At 37.0% G+C, this 18,436-nt stretch overlaps 1 protein-coding gene across 4 annotated transcripts in view; it reads right to left on the reverse strand.

Annotated features, from left to right (window-relative positions):
- The window catches only part of ldb2a (LIM domain binding 2a), a 155,505-nt gene that overhangs the window by 37,505 nt on the left and 99,564 nt on the right, over positions 1–18,436 (reverse strand). For all 4 annotated transcript variants that reach the window (XM_084719756.1, XM_084719755.1, XM_084719754.1 and 1 more), the window contains exon 4: positions 3,944–4,066. In XM_084719756.1, the coding sequence (XP_084575882.1) occupies positions 3,944–4,066 (123 nt within the window). The remainder of the gene's footprint in view (positions 1–3,943; positions 4,067–18,436) is intronic.

Consider the following 18,436-nt stretch of genomic DNA (forward strand, 5'->3'; position numbering starts at 1 on the left):
GTTTAGATTGTGCACGAGGCTGCCTGTATCCTGGACGACGGCTGTCTCACGTCACTTGTCTCAGGCTAGCTTGTGAATGGACAAGCAAAGATGGGCGTTCAGTTTTAGCTTTGAGGAGTCAGGAGGCATTTATCGTGTTGGTGAGGGGAGAGCGAAGTATTTGAACAGACGCAGCTCGTCGATCAAATTCAAAATGAACCATCTTGACAGTCAATATATACCTATTAATGCATAATGCAGGAAATTACATACAGACCTATTTAAAGTGGTGCTGCCAGTTTTAGCAATTATCTTGAATTTAGGACAGGGTCTATGCAATCACAATTTAGAATTCCTGGTTAGAAATTTCCTCAATTCGGACAGTTCTGTAATTGCTGAATTCCTGCAGGACTTTTTCCTAAATGCAGATAGGAAACATAATTCTGTAATATCACACATCCTTAATGTCACGATAAACTGAGATAACATAAGATTTCAGACTCAGGAAGTTTCTGTAATGAGGCCCCAGGCCATTATTTGAATACCAGCCTTTATATAAGAATGAATTAAAAGATACTTAATTAGATAAGTGATTTTATAGATGTAAACAATATTTAAATCTTGCACTCCTCATGCTGTCTGATCATTTCCATCACGTACTTAAATTTGATGCCTATTTATCCTGTGCTTTGTTTTAACTTCCAACATCTCCTGATGTCCTAATCACAGTAAACCCTGTTCTTCTTGTATTTCTCAGTATTTTTTATTCTGCACACACTTCAAATTGAATTAAAATAGGAACTTTTTTATTACACTATGTTGTTGTACTCAATTCAAACCTAATTTGCTTTTTAGAGTTGTCACAAGACCAGAATTTTAAACTTCGATACAGCATTATACTTGATATCAAGGCAAACAGAAAAAAACCTAAACACACAGAATAGGAATATGTATATATATTTTTTATTTTAAATGAATAACCTGCACACAAAGCTGGTACAGAAAAGTCACTGACCATACAGAAGACCTGAATAAGCATGTACATCATTATTTAATAGCATTGGTACTTTTAATACTTGTTAGTTACATTAGTATTAATATATTTTTGACAACCTCAGTGCTTAAAATGTATATTTTGATACTGTCCATCACTGACCACACATCTCTAGTATCTATCAGTATCTTTACAAACTTCTGAAAACTAAAGTAAGACCAAACTTTATTTTCTCCCCAACAGTTCCTCATGAACGACTGTAAAAGTAGTTCAGCTGCTCAGATCAAAAACTGGGCCTTCCACAGTGGCTACATTTGTACTGCTATCTGCAGTTTCAACTCTCCTATTCTGACTCCCATGTGTCTGTATCTGCTTTCATTAGTCCAGGCAACGATCAAAAGAGTGAACTCATACTCGCACACAAATCACTGAAGATCTGGCCAGGACCCACAATACCCCACGATACCCCGCTCTCCAGGAATTAGTGTGAATACCCAGAGGGGCCAATTTATTGGTGAGTGAAATTTATATGAAGATTTGGCCAAAAGAGAAGCTGGCCATACAGGCGAAGCTACCTCTTCCACACACCTTTAGGTCGATGAGGGTAAAAAGAAAATACTGGTGATGAATGTGGTTTAATTTAATGTATCGAGCAAATGGGAGGAGCTGCATGTAAACTGAAAAAAATCATATAAGAGGGCTGTGAATTATTGTTTCAGTGCATGACATTACTGCGTCATCTATCTATTAAAGTGATGGCTTTTGTCACTCAGACACAGGTGACTTTTATGTAAATGTTCCTACAGACATTTATTGAAAGAGCAACGTGCAGGTGCAGCACTTGGCGCCCTGTAACACGAGAGGTCGTCATCACCGCCGTAAAAGTTGAAGAGTTTAATGATATGAAGGAAGGAATGTGTTTTCTGTTCGTTCACAGGCTGCCTTCCTGATTTTAAAACTTAATTTAAAGGCAGCTTGTCTAATTACTGTGGCTGAACAAGATTTCAGACGTTTGTCTTGTTCGCACCACGAGGGAGATAAGTCTATAAACGTATCTGACATCTCCCAAACAACTTAAAGTTGGCTCATTCAAAGCGGTTCCTAGCTGATTAAACATATTTTATTTTCTTTGAGCATGATGAGATGATACTTGTGAAAACTGTCAGGGAGGTCTTAATCAAGCAAACACAACATATATTTAATTTCTCTTTGTGTGTTTAACCTTGCTCTTTTGTATTCTTTATGTTAAGCTAACGGAAATCAAATCAGGATTGTGTGAAGTGTTGCAGAAATGTTAATAAGTCCGACATGACTTTCAAGTAAACGTGACTCAGGCGCTTATTCAGAGAACAACATGTGGAAGTGCCATCACATTTATATAAAGATGTATGTCTTAAAGCTGCTCATGAAAGTTTTCGTAGCCCTTGGGCCCCTAAAACACATGAAATCTCCACTATACCAGTTTAGGAGGAGCCCTTAGCTGACAGAAAGACGGGGCAGGGACCCTTCGACGGACAATGCACTTAATGGTCTTCTCTTTTTGCCCTTACTTGTAGCGGCTAAGTCTGCAGCAGATGTGGCATGGCTAATGTTATGTGCCTTAGCCTCATCCTCTGCACTTTCGCTGGTGGTTTCTGAGTCTCTTACTTGCTCTCTTGAAGTTATAAAACTATCCATTGTGACTAACACCAGTGTCTGTACACTTGGGAAAATATTCCAGCTAATTAGCAATACGTAGCTAAGTAGTTTGCCGTTATGGATAGGTGCTGATTGAAACCTTGTGCTGATGATTTCACAAGGATTCATGGGTACCCTATTATCAGTGTTGTGCAAATTATTATTATTGTTTTATTTATTTTCTTCCTATGTATTTTCAGACAAATTTAAATTTTTGAAAAACAGTTTAACAATTTGACATCCCTGCAGTAACCTCGAGGAGCCCCTGGGAGCAGCAGATCCCCTATTTAAAGGGACAGTTTACCCCAAAATCAAAAATATTTTTCTCATTGCCTGTTTATCTGTCTAAACTTTTTTGATGTCAGTTGCAGAGTGTTGGAGTTATCGGCCATAGAAATGTCTGCCCTCTCTCAAATATAATGGGACTAAATGGCGCTGGGTTTGTGGTCCTCAAAGCACAAAAAATACATTTAAAGAATCCATGTTACTCAAGATAATCCACAGACCTTGTCGAGGGAAATTTTCATGTGGGAACTACTAGTAGTTCTAGTTCTAGTCTACTAGTAGTTCTGATAGATTATACTGCAGAAAGTCACACCAAAAAATCTAGATGGATAAAAAACACTACAGGCCAAAGGGAAAATATGTATTTTTGATTTTGGGATGAACTGCCCCTTTAAGACCCATAATGTAAATTCATGAAGGTTTTTAGTGGAGTGTGTCATAGAGGTGTGGAATCAACAATCCATAGTGTTATACTGAGCAGGGGGTTTCTAATATTTTCATGAAAGCAGGATTCATGACAGAGCTGCATTAGTTTCAGCTAGGTATATTTTATTTTATGTCTAATTTGGCTTCATTTATTAATAAAAGAGATTTTGTTCAAACAGCAGTGCTGTATCATACAGTTTCAGTTCAAAATCATTTGAAAGTAGAAGACCTTCTGCTCGCTCCAGCTACACTCTACAGCTCCAGTGACTAAATGTGTGTTACACTTAGTGGAATTAAGCAGATTATTCATTCGACCTTGTTTTTTTTTTCCCTCTCTCTCTCTTTTCAGACAAGGGCCCTTTTTTTTTTTATCCTTGGTGGCCTTTGATGTCTGCAAATAAATTGGTTTGCAAAAATCCCTCCAAACTGCTTTGTTGGCGTTTAAATTTCATATGCTCATGAATAGCTTCTAAAAAGTGTCTTGGCAGAGTGCAGAGACCCTCGTTAAGATTCAGAAAGTGACACCCCAAAACGGGCAGATCTGTGGGGTATTTTGTCGCATGTTAATGATGTCACACTCACGTGCATGGCCAGGATGCTGCGGGGGATGAGCTCTCGGTACTGCCGGATGGTAAAGTGCCACGTCTTGATCCTCATCAGATCATCAAAGGCAAACTCCAGTATCAAACGCCCCTCTGTACAGACCTGGACAAAGATCACATAGTTAGTGTTACATTACATTCCTCCTCGGCCTGATATCTCTTTCAGTAATCTTAAACCGGCTGGCAGGCGGCCGTCAGCTGATTTGGACGCAGACAAAACAGAAATCAGTGTTTATTGGCCAGGCGTGATTTTGATAAAAAACGCTGGAAGGGTTTCGTCACCGTTTTGGAATTTGTTCAAGGATTTTGTAGCATGGAGCGAGCTATTATGCTCCCAATATTTACTCTGCTCGCTTCCCTCATTCAGAGCATCTGTCCTTGGGCCTCTCAACCATCCAGCTATTTCTAAAATGTGAAAATAAATGTAATCTGGAGAGGGGTGTGTTTACACCAGAGACAAAAGAACTTCAGGTCAGAGAGAGTTGCCAATTAGGAGGAGAGAGGGAGAGGAGAGAGAAGGGAGGAAGACGGAGAGAGAAACAGCGAGGGGAAAAAAACATTTTTTCGCCCCTTTAGCTGAATTCAGCGCTTGCCGGGGCCCTTGCGCTTCTCCCGTATTTCGTTGCTGTGACAACCAGGGAGAGAGAGGAGAGAGAGAGAAACGGAGAGACAGACAGAGAGAAGGGGAAAAAAATCAGCTGATTAGTTGGCATGGCAACGGCAAAGATGTAATCCCACCAGACACACTCTAATCAATGCCCCCAGCGCAGATGGTCTCCTGAGGATCAGCAAGAAAGAGGCTAGCGGCCATACTGCACCCCCCCCTACACCCCACCACCACCGCCACCCTCTCCTCACTCTCATTCCCCACTTCCCACCCACCCACCTACCCCAGCTGGTCACGTGCTCCACTGTTAACTCTGACACACTCAGTCAAAAAAAAAAAAAAAAAAAAGAATAAATAGAAGCTCGACTGCTCCAAAAACCCCTGAATGCAGAGCTGCTTCTCTCCTGTCTTGCCTTGACTGAAAATGTGGATCCTGTATAATGTTCTCACTCTTTGTGCAGCGGTGCGTTTCCTGAGTTATTCAACCAACTGAGATTACAATAAGTACATATAGACAGAGTTTTGTTCTATAATAAATAGTATCTCATATTTAGAAAAACAGGTAGGCACCTACTATTAAAAATGGCTGATGAGAACAAAAAAACTTTTCAAAGACAGCAGATGCTAATTTTAGTTTGTTTTTTTGATTTTTTCTTTCTTATTTAACCTTTATTAAACCAGTTGAGACAGAATCTCTTTGTCAGTGGTGACTTGGCCAAGAAGGCACCAAAGTAACATGTCGAGTGCACGTTGGTTAAATACATAAAAATACAAATACACAACTGATTTTTTACACGACTCTCGCATACGGATGACAATACTTCTGGACCCCCACGTATTTTGCTTTAATGTTAGACATTATAACAAGCAATTAGAGCAATGTAACCTGATGTAACCTGTTAAAAATGTTAATCGCTGTGTTAATAGGTAATTAATAGATAGTCTAGAAAAGGCAGTAACTGCACTTCATTTCACATTGTGACATTGTTTTGTCTCGTGGAGCCATTTGGTGACAAGGGAAATTTAAATTTAGAATTTGAAAAAAAAAAATTTAATACGAATTTTGTATCTTCTTTCTAATTATTAATGAGTAATCGATTGTTAGCATTTTCAACTATCGGTTAAGGAAAATGCACAAATTTTGCAACTCTTGTCAGAGCCACTAAATCATACTGTGTGCTTAAACTACAGGTTATATAAACTTCTTTTTAAGTTCCAGAAATGTGAAATTATTGTTTTTTTCTTCGATATTGGCCTTGAAAAGCAGGTAATTATTGGTTATTGATAACTGCTGAAAAAAATCCACATTGTACATCCCGAAATAATACACCTCAACCTTGTCCTTGATTACAAATCGTTATTATTGTTAATACAATGGGACAAAAATATTATGAGTAGCAGTAGCAACTATATTACTGTACATTGTGTTATATAGTTTATATTAGACGTGCTATTACCACATGACTATTTTTATTGTATGTTTATGTCATATTAAACGCTGTATCATGGTATTCTTCTACATTTTCATTGTAAATATATTTCATATTGTTACATTATTACTGACTTAGCATATCTTTATTGCACATACTGCACATATTTTAATACATTATTATATAAATTGTATTTATTATTGATGCTTACATTTACAGTGTGCATATCATGTGCACATCAAAGCTGCAAGCATTTTCCTAATTACTCCTCCACAAATATACAAATATTTGCACAATTTACATTTATGCAATTAACAATTTACTTCTTAATGCACATATTATGCACACTACTATGATGAATACAGGTAATAGTGTATGATGGGCAGTGTGCAGTTTGTCGGTTGGTGACAGTCTGTGCATATAACGTAGTCATTGAACATGTGTGCATGTGGACTAGTGCTAGTTCAGTCTTTATAATGCATGCATGCACTATGTCTTTTATATCTTTAACAGCAAATACTGTATGTAGGTGCAGTATTGTGCTGTATATCCTTTTTAATAATAAAGTCAATCATATATAATCTTATGTTATGTTATCCTATTTTATCTTATATAGTATAAGGGGACTGTATACATTGCATATAGATTTTTAATGTTGTGTATCTAATTTCTTTAATTTCTTATTTCATTTTTATCTATTTAATTTGAATAGATTTTTATCTGAGTTTTTATCTCTTGACCTGTCTCTGTGCTGCTGTAATGTGAATTTCTCCCTGGGGATCAACAAAGTCTTGTTTTTTCTTATATAACTGAATGGAAAACATCAGTGTATAACTTTATTTCTTCTTAAAAATAGATATATAGCATTTTTGGAAATTAACACTTCCATTCAACGACTGACACAATTCAGTGCTGATACTGTGGTTTTACTGTACATGCAAACACGTCTGGGATCTGCACAGTTGGATAATGGGCTTGTCTGAGCTAGATAAGTGTGGATTAGACTAAAGCAATGTTTGGAAATAATCCTTGGTGTTTAATGGACAATGAAAATAGGACTTTATTTTACTTTTTTTTTTTTTTTTTTTTAATTTAGTCTAATTCCAACTGCAGTTTGTCCGGCAGCTGACCTCAGAGTTCAGAGTGAAAGGAAAGATGCTACATGACCCAATAACACCCCAAAAATTAAAACAACACCCTCCCAAGAACTCAGACTGTGGGTGTAAACAGTGAAAACCATCCGTCTCCAAATTTGGTGACTTTTAATTTTTAAGATAGACTGAAGTATTCCTTTATGGGTTGAGAAAATCCTTCTACTTTTTAAGCTAAATAAACCAGTTGGATTATTAATATTAAAATTTACTGACACAAGGTTGAAAACAGGGCTACTTCTCTTAGCTCATGAGAAGCTGCCACTTTGGAGACACACAATTGACTAAAAATAAGCTTTAAAAGCACATATATTAATTATTTTGCAGATGAAAGTACACTGAAAAATAAGAAACCATATTTGTGTAATATAAACATTTGTATGCATATTATTTAGGTTTTGACTGCAGAATAATCATCACTTGACCTCCGGGTTCTCAGCCCTGGTTGTAATTAACTGACTAGTACTCAAATTGCTATTGAAAAGTAAAAAAATAAATAAATACATAAATAAATACAACTTTGGTGTTTTCTTCTCCTCCTTTGAAATGAAATGCATCATGGTCATTATGTGTGTGGATGAGTTCCATGCCCTTCGGGGTGCTGAAACCTATTAAAAGACCAAATACTTTGGCATGTATGGGGACATAACTAATTCTTTATCATTCCTGAAAGTGTATTTTTTGGAGATTTATGTTTTTTTACCCACCAGCAGCAGTGAAATAAGTTGAATTGTGTTTACTAGTGAGTCAGTGTCTTCTAATGCTTTCCAGGTGCTGTAGCCTACAGTGAAACAACGCTGCACTATTGATTTCTTTTTCCATAGTGCCAACTGTGTATTTAGCATTGTCTCCACTATTGCTCTTATTTCTCTCTGCAAGCTTTCTGCTCCTCTGTAACTGATAAATAAATTGAAAAACCAGCTAAATCAAAACCAGAATAAGAATCGCTTTAATTGCCATGTGCAATAAATGTGCAGGAATTTGTCTTAGTGCCACTGGTGCAGAGATGTATTAACCACAAATGCAACCAAGGCAGCCTTTTTCCACAGATTCCAGTGTAGATTCAATCATACAAGGCTATTTATACCCTCATACTGAGAGAGAATTGGTTAAAATCTAATATTTCTCACAATCGCCTTAACCATTCTATTTTTTTTTTTTTTTAGCTAAATAGTTTTCCCTTATGAAAACCAAAAGGAGGAAAATCCCCCTGAATTAAAAAGAGGTCCATTAAATGGTACAGCCCTTCACAGAGAGTCCCCATTGATTTAAGAGCAGGGTCATAAATCTTACACACAACGGGGCTGAGATCAGGGGATCTCCGGCTCAAAAGAGCAAGAAAGAATAACAGCGTCCTGCTGCTGAGACACTATTCAATACTGTACCCTAACATGACAATCAATTAACAACAGAGGAGCTGAAGGTCGTTAAATCGATTATTATGAGCATTCACGACTGCCTCTGGTGAATATTAATGGGACGGAAGTTGACTAAATATTCTCAATTATAGCAACAAGCTGCTGACATCCTTAATGATTCTGTCACTCAACATGACCTTCTGTATCACTAAGTGTAGAGGTGAGAGTCTGACAATATTAAGCTTATAATATGTATTTTTATTTATGGTGTGTCACTGTAAATATGTTACATAAAGAGCTGATAAGATTAGTTCATTAATCCACTCATGTATCAACAGTAATGTCATCAGAAACAATTTTAATTGTTTAATATGTTATTTAAGGAAAATTACAAAAAAGAAAAACGTTGGTTTCAGCTTCTCTCATCTTTCTTCTTCTCTTGTACATTAATGAGGTTGGTATTTGGGGGGTTTTAATGCTGCGTGGTATGTTTGATGTACACTGCGTAACTATTTCATTGATTTACTTTATGCGTTTTTATCTACGTTGTTTATGTTACCTATTTTCTCATGTGTATGCTTGTACATCCTATTTGTAAACAGGTAAACATGTCATGTTACATGTTATGAAATGTACTATGTAAATAAAATTACTATTGCAACTGTCATGCATGAATATTTACTGGTTTGGGTTTCTTACATTTCTGTAATATTTACCTGAATATCATTGGGTTAGAGGAACTTGGGTTTTATGAGCTTGTGAACACCATTTTTTGCTGTTGTTGTTGTTGTTGTTTTCTTTTTCTCACATTTTATAGATCAATAGATGGATCAACTGATCACTATTTTAAATGATCAATAGTTAAGATCGCTGGTTAAACATATATAGGACAGTGTTTACTATATCCAGCTCAGATTTGTGGAGGGAATTCAAAACAAACAAACAAACAAAAAAAGTAAGGTAAATAAAGTAATATAAAAACAAAGATAATTAGTTGCTTGTGCTGTATCCATATCAGATTTTAACTATACGATTATCATGGCCAAAAGAATTCAAAACAAGGTACAAACAAAAATTCATCTTATACTTAGTTTATTGTGTGTTTTGTCTTTTTCATGGCAAATTACTCTCAAAATACATGTGTAGGGAGATGGAGACAGATTTTGCAACCATAACTGTACAAAAGTGTACAAAAAGTGAAATTACAGCTCATGATTTAAGAGCATGTTTAACAGGCACTGGATTATTTACACAATATAATATGTGTATTATTAACAAGGGCAAAGGTTCTGTTTCAGATTTGTGGGGGAACCATATAAAGCAGGGTTCCTTCTCTCTGAAAATTTTCAGTGTTGACACTTCATTTGCTGCATCATGGTGATTTTCATCATGGTGCCTTTTCTGCGTGAATTCATGGTGGAAACGTCTTTTCTTTAAAACACAAAATTCCAGCACCTCATGATGATTCAAAATGAATGGAATACGACAGAGTAAGGCTCTCAGGCAAGCAGTTTTTCAAAATCTGCCACTTTTATGTTTCATTGGGAGGCAAACGCATGCATTCTACATATCAAGGGGATCCTGCCCCCCCCCCCGAAATCTACACCACATCACGACACCTCTAGCTGCAGCCTTAGCTCAGTTAAAGCTAATATTAAAATGAGTGAGTGAAAATGTAGTTGATACTGTCTTTCAACATGATAATCTACTGTGAACTTAATTTAACAGCTCTAGTATGTTAAATAAAAAACATGTTAGGAAAATATGGCGTGATTGTTTAGTGTCGAACATATTTGAGTTAATCTCCCAGTGGCCTCAGTCATAAGATGTGTGCTCTATAAAATGCAGCATTGCTGGTTTGATTGCAGCATGTTGTGAGTCATCCACCCTCTCTCTCCACATGTTTCCTGAATGTTTCAACTGTCTTCTATCAATGGAGATTAAATTGTCAAAAATGTAATAAATAGAACAGTACATAATTTTGTCAACCGTGCATAGGCAAATGAAATCAAATTTAAAGTGGTGGATTCCTGCGCTCATTTTGTACAAGATGTGTTGAATCTTGCGGTCAGAGAACTTTATCAGGAATTAAACAGACAAGGGCTGCAACTAACAATTATTTTCATTATTGAATAATCTGCGTATTATTTCCACAACAGTCAACAAAAAATTGTGAAAAACGCTCTTCACAATTTCCCGAAGCCAAAAGTGACCTCTTCAAATTGTATCTTTTGAGGAACGGTGATAATCTGTCATAAAGGATAAAGAATAGCAGCAAATCCTTACATCTCAGAATCTTACGAAGCAGCAAATGTTTCAATATTTTTGCTTGAAAAATACCTGAAACAATTATTCACTTATAAAGTAGCTGACAACTAATTTTCTTTGAATTAATTGTTGCAGGTCTAAAGCAGACAAGACAAAAAGCAGCATTTTACTGGCTGCAACAACTAATCACAAAGGGGTCAATTCACAGGAACATCTGGGACCAATTAATCTAAAGGCAAACACAATACATTCATAAAAAGATCAATGAAACAAAAACAAAGAATTGATAAATATGAAAAGGAGAAGGGAGAGCCTTGGTCTCCTTTCATAACATAATCAGAACAATACACACTGGTGATAGAAGTATAAGCCGTACTGTCAAGCTGTGCAGGAGGTTGTGTTTAAGTACAGTATTGAAGGAATGTCAGCAGCTTGTTGCTATGGTCAAGTCGATCATAGTTACTTTGATCCTATTTATATTCACCAGAAGAAGTCATGAATGCTGTAAATCATATAATAATCAAATCATTCCCTTCTGCTCCTCTGTTAAGGTGTAGTATTACATACCTTGTCAAAAGGGTTGAGCAGTGGCATTTTAGAAAGTACTACAACTAATTAAGTCAGAGTATTGCAATGTTAGCATTAATATAACTCAGTATTTGTACAATTACAACAAAAGTACGGCTGAATGACAAACACCCCTGAAATTTGAGGAAACAATCAAAGCAAAGCTCAGTAAAACACACACAGTTGACAACACATCCACTAGTCAATTTCTCGAAAAAAAAAAGAAAAAAAAAAAACACTCAGGGAATTAAATTCACTCGAGCTGCGATCGCCATGTCACGAACTCGCCTGTTGCTCTTTGCTCGCCTCCCAGCATGCAGAAACCCCCAACCGGGCACCGGTAACAAGGGCCATGCCCTTACAGCTAACACACACTGACCAGGGAAAGCAAAGCCTGCTGGGTAGTGAATAGAGGTGCTGGGATGCGGAGGGGAGGCTGTGAGGTTGGGGGCAGTTGGTCAAATTGGCACCCCGTGTCACCTTGTCAACACCTCGCCGCCCTGCCAACCTGCACACATTGTGCAGTGGGTAGCACCGCCAACTCTTAGCGCCCTGCTAACCCCGCCCATTCGTTAGTCTGTAGATGAGCAATGACAGGACGGGGGGTAAAAGAGATCAAATGAAACTGTGTTCAGCTCCTCAACAAACTGTTTGATCTCGCCTCATCCTTCTTCTTCTATGGTGCACTGACTTCTCAAACTGTATCCTATATATAATGATTTATATTCAACGATTCATTTTTCTTTCATTATTATACATACTGTGCTACATACAATTATATTATTATACACTGTGCTATATAAAAGATTGTACAACCTACTTTGGCAACACTGTATTAAAGATTAATTATGATTTATTACAGCCTTATTACAACCCCATCTTTATGATCTGTAAACAAGGCCACAGTTTAACCAACTTATCTACCAGTGGAAACCTTGAGATTTGGTAATTTACATTAAAAAAAAAAAACAACATACTTCTGAATATTATATTTAATCTCTGACATATTCAGTCAATAAATCCTCCAAATTTAAACACCGGACCTTTAACATTAACTACAATTCTATATTTATGTTTTCAGATACATCAGAACAGAAGAAATAAATAATAAAACACTGTTAAATATGTAGTTATGCTGCAGCTCAGATTGGTGACATGTTTATTTTTATAATAATGCAAAATTCTTTCTGGAACATGACATAACTATGTATAAGTGATAGGAGGATGCTGCTGATAATAGTTAAAAAAAATTGTTATGAAGGAGAGCAGTGTTTTGTCAAGTAACCATGCATCTACACCACCTCATCAGGGGTAAAACCAAACTATTTCACACCTAATTGTAATGATGACAGTTAGTTTAACTGTTCCCCTCGTAATCTTACAAAAGTTAAAATCAAAGTATTTAAGTTTTTTTTAGATGTTCTAAGAATGGTTTAATTGATAAATATCACATGTGCAGCTATTAAAGGCATAGAATGTACAGTATGTAGTATCTGCTGCTGTGGGTCTCTCACATCAAAACAAAGATGTATTCTGATGATGTTGCAAAGTAGCGTGGGATCCTGAGAGTTGTTGTCTTCATTGTTGAACCACCATTGCAGATGAAAACCTCATCAGAAATCACGTTCATGCACGAGGTAGTGTATTAAAGTTTTATTCATGTTACATTTAGTCATGTTCGCCGACTTCCTTTCTCACTCTCTGATGTATCACCTAGTGTTTAGTTGCAGCTTAGGATGCATTTCTCCAATTAAATCACAAACGCATAGTAAACCTGAAAAGCAGTGCCCAATTTGCGCTGCTTTACATAGCATTTAAAAATAGACAGCACATGGAACTTAGTTCGGAACATAAATCGGTGACACAAGTCGGCCCTGATACTGATATTGGATTGAATCGGTCCCATCTCTACTGGAAACACTTGGGAGAATCTAAGTAAACAACTCAACAAAATATACAACACCTGTCTACTTGTTTTCAGACATTTTAACAGGGAAATATTACATATTACACTGTTAGCTGAGCTGGTTTTGTTGGATGTATGATGGCCGTCAATCTCCTGAAATCTTTGTTATGTTTACATCAAGGACCACAATAGCAGTCTCAGACTTTATTGTTTTACCCTTGACCTTTATGTGGTTGTGTGTGATTTGCTGTCCTCATTCTAATGTCATAAAGTATGATCGTCTGACTGCTGGTGTTTCTCGTCCTGCATGATGTCTTTTTAGCGTCCCAGATCTCAGCAATTAACTTGATGACTACAGCGTTGTTGCTGCCGATGGGAATAACAGTTAAAACTACAAAAATAAGACCCAAAATTGCAACAAATTATTCTTTAAATTATTCTTTAAAAATGGCCGTGCCAATAAACCGAATCTGAATTTGAAATTTTGAAAGAGAATGGGAGAGAGAGAGAGAGAGAGAGAGAGAGAGAGAGAGAGAGAAAGAGAGAGAGAGAGAGGAGCAGAGAAAGAGAGTGGGAGAGCAAGAGAGCGAGTTGGGAGCTGGGGATGATTTCTCTAGGGATGAAGGATGCATGTGTGTGTGTGTGTGTGTGTGTGTGTGTGTGTGTGTGCGCAGGGGGGGTGGGGGGGGATGAGAGAGAGTGGTGGAGTAGAGAGCGAGCAAGTCAGGCAGGGGGATGAGAGAGAGGAGGAGAGGAGAGGAGAGGTGGTGGGGGAGGATGAAGGGGGGTGGAGGAGGAGGAGGAGGAGGAGGAGGTGAGGTGGTGGTGGTTGAGGAAAGCGAGGCGAGGCAGAGCTGATTGAGATTCGGGCCTCCAGAGCTGCAGGCTCGCTGCTGCTACTGCTGGGAGCTCAGGGAGAACACGCTCCGTTATTGGAATTCTTTTTTTTTTTTTTTCTAATGAATTAATTCTTCTCATCCAATTTAGGTGAAGATGAAAAGAGAGCAGCGCTGCGAGCATCAAATTTAGCTTTTTGTTGACCGGGCCCGGGCCGCTCTGTTTCTTTTCTGTATGGTTAATATCGGACACTCGTAATATATTATGTTTTTTTTGTTTTTTTTTGTTCCTTTTAGGGAGCCTTGTTTACAAAAACAGCAACATAAAAGGACATTTCCTGCGTGCGTTATTGGGGATGTTTCATGCTCATTTACTGATAGGACAACACAAAGAGACACCCCCCACCAACACCCATTCACACATACACATTAGGGCTGGGTAATATATCAATATTATGTCAATACTGTAATATGAGATTACATACTGTCTTAGATTTTGGATTTAAACAATGTAGTTTTCTGAACTTATCAGACTATTTTAGCTGTTCTATTACTGGCCTCTAACTACTTATTCATTATATCCACATTACTGATGATTGTCAAAAATCTTACTGTGTTAATAATTTGTGAAGGCATCAATAGTCTTTGCTACAATGTTATTGCAGTATTCATGTCAAGGAATTTGGTCAAAATGATTTTTTCTTGTCTACTGGTCAAATGGCTGTTGACTGCTCAAATCTTACCAAATCTACCAGCCAATTGAAAATTTAGCAGCATTTAGATGGTCACTGGTGCTAATTTTGTGCCCCAGGCAAAAACAGAGATATATGATTTTGTCCACATAGTTTAAACTACAAAAAATCATCCATTCTCATGAAGAAGTTGTGATGATGACCTCCAACCACCAATCACTGCAACTTTTCTGTAAATTTGACCAATCATTGCAGCTTCCTGTGAGGTCCACCAATCATAGTAATTCCCCACACAAATGTCATACATGCATGTCTCAATGAACTGAGTCTTTTTGCATTTTTATTTGTTTTTATTATATCACAGATGCTGAAAACACTATGTGCTTAGATTTTCTCATTTTGTACTTGCTGTTTTGACTGAGTTTGAATGCCAAAAGACTTTGCTTCTTTTTTGAATACTCCCCATGGGCACAAAATACATACAGAAGCATATTTTGTTAGATCTTTTGTAAATGTAAATAATCACAAGTTTTTTAGCTTTTGCAATTTTCACTTGCTTCTGCAATTTCATTGCCAAAAGTATCTAAAAACATGCATCACATTTTTTTTTAGCTGCAGTGGAACCAGGAATTTTAGGCTGAACAAAAAATACTTCAGAAGAAGTACAAAGTATTCTTCTCAAAGACTACTCAGAGTATTAGTTACTTTTTAATCAACGATATTTAATGGATTATCAATAGTTAATATTCATTCCAAATGGGTCTCTGTTTCTCCGTGTTTTAAATCTAAATTTGGGCTGCAGTAATTAGTAGATGAATGATTAGTCAATTGTCAAAAAAAAAAAATAGTTGCCTTGTTGATAACTGAATAATCTTTTAATATAGACAGAGATGAAAGGTTTGGATATTAATTCAAATGGTACTCAGTACTAAATTGTTTTTTTTTAAGTAACTAAGTAGATTACATAATGTACAAGTACAAGCAAAATTATAGACTTGAAAAAATACTTATAAAAGTACAAGTACTCAAAAGTTACTCTGCTCACCAACCACCACAGGAATACAAAATCATCTCCTCTCCACACGTACAGAAAAAGTGATGCGACCTGATGAAACCCCCTCGACACAACGCCACATGGAGGTACTCATGCATGTAAATATACACAAACATACACTCACACAGAGACTGGAGCAGAGGTAAACACCCATCACATCTGAAACAATGGTAAGATTTGGCTTCGGTATGCTAAATACAGGTCCTGCACTACACTACTCAAAAAGTTTATCATGTGGAAATGACGACAACAACAAGAACCCATGTCAAAATGTGAAGTACATGTTTCTTGATTGCGTGGAATGTTGCACTGCAAAACATGCAGAATGATACAGGTAGGTTGTATGTCTACATGAAAAACGTGAACATATTTAAAGGCATAATATGCATCATATAAACATCCTTTTCAATCACCATTTATGACCCACCAGAAGTGTGTTGTGGTGGCTGTATCTGCAGAGGCCCTGCCCTCTCCCTGTACTTCTGTATTTTCTCATTATTTTGCTTTGTTCAGGACGCTTTACCGACCCAGAACATCGGTATTCAGCATCTTGGGAATGAGACTCAACAATCAACTACATTTCTGGTGCATTTACAATTCTACCTTGAAGTTATTTATAAGTCTCCAAACTTTTTGTGCGTACTCTATTCACACAAATATCAAGCCATGATCATATCACAGGGGTAATTAAATCAGAAACGCTTGCATTGAGAAACTGACCACCGATAGCAAATGGTTAGGCTATATATAGACTGATGTACTGTGAAGAGACTGTTCTTTTAAAAAGCTCTCATTCTGCTGGGAGAATTAATCCATGTCAGCCAATACATGCACAACTAACTAACTAACACTATGATTCAGTAGGGGGTTTCAGTCAATAATATTAATGTGTATTTTTATTATTAACAGCGTTGGACAAGAGAGTAAAGTATAAAGTAGAACCCTGCTGATTAATTGTCAGGACAAATACATAAACCAATATCAGCTTATTATATATAAATCCATATCAATTTAGTGTACACAGCATGTCTCTGATACATGAGAAAACACTGCAATGAAGATATACTGAAGATATTTCTGAGGCAAGTTACATTGTATGAACAGTGTATCCCTTACATATAATGAAATGTAGAGGACACTCATTGTTGGGGGAGCTACTGTGAAGCACAGCTACCAATTACTTCACACTGGATGAACCACAGCAGCACTACCTTAGGCAGAGGAGAGCTAGTTTGGTTAACTAAGGTGAATGTCAACTTGACAGCTCGAAGCCAGCACCTTGGTCTGGGGGACTGAGTGGAGAATTGGCCTATACATGTTTTTTGATGGTGGGGGAAACCAGCGCACCCGGAGGAAACGCGCACATAAAAGGACGGGACCAAACCGGGATTTGAACCCACGACCCCCTCCCTGTAAGGCAGAAGAGCTAAACACCATGCCACTAAAGAGCCTTAGCAAAAAAAAAAAAAATGTGCCTACTACTTCACAGGTCCAACATAACGCACAAAAATGCAATAAACCCACTATTAATAGGAAAGTGCAAAGAATGTCAGCTTTTGTTTTGTATACAATGTCCAACATTCAATAGAGAAGCAATGGCAAAATAAAATTTTAAAAACTTTCCCAGACTTGTAGTGAGAAAATGGCAGAAAACTTATTTAACTGCTTGAATCACTATGCAAATATGGATGTAGTTGAACTACCAGCTGGCTACTGCAACATGTAGTTAAACTACTACTTTAATTACATGAAATTCAGTACCGCCCAACACTGAGGATGCATCTAAAGGACCTCTGTTTAGGTTCAACTAGGTTGTTTTCATACTGACATTATGGAGACAAATGTAATTCCTGCTGGCATTATGTTCACAGACAAAGTTTCTTTACAACAATACTAGAGCTGCAACGATTCATCGATTATTAAATTAAACGCCTAAACTATTTTGATAATCAATAGTTGATCAATAGGTGATTTTTGTAAGGAAAAAAAGTCAAAATTCTCTGATTTCAGCTTCTTAAATGTGAATATTTATAACAGTACACTGAAAATCTTTGGGTTGTGAGTGAAACAAGACATTTAAGGACGTCATCTTGGGCTTTGGAAAACACTTATCATTTTTTTCTTTGGTGAAGGTGAGGTAACATCATGATTTTGCGTAGGTTTGGACAACAAACACACTGTCCGTCTTGACTTGAATTCTCTTGCAGCTGTGACTAAACGTGAGCTTTGACTCGTCGGCTGCTTACTTGTGTCCACATTCGCACGCACTGACACAGAAATCTCATGTCACACACACTGCTGACTTTTAGATAAATGCCTTAGTCACTATAGGTGGATAGTATATTATAAGACTGCCTATTTTGGTGGAAAACAAATTGAATATGTTGTCAGTGACAATTCCAGATACATTAATTAATAACATGTTTTCATTATATTAATAGAAACGTACATGGACATAACATTTCCCTCAAAAAAGTATTTGCTGTTGCACATTAGTTGTATATAACCTTAATTTCTAGGAGAAAGGATTGTGTGGTTACAGTATGTGTTCATGTGAAAAAATATTGGCAAATATGTCATAATCAGAACGTTTTAAGCTCTTAA

The sequence above is a fragment of the Lutjanus erythropterus genome, chromosome 5 (genome assembly GCF_056507025.1).
Source record: "Lutjanus erythropterus isolate fLutEry1 chromosome 5, fLutEry1.hap2, whole genome shotgun sequence".
NCBI lineage: Eukaryota > Metazoa > Chordata > Actinopteri > Lutjaniformes > Lutjanidae > Lutjanus > Lutjanus erythropterus.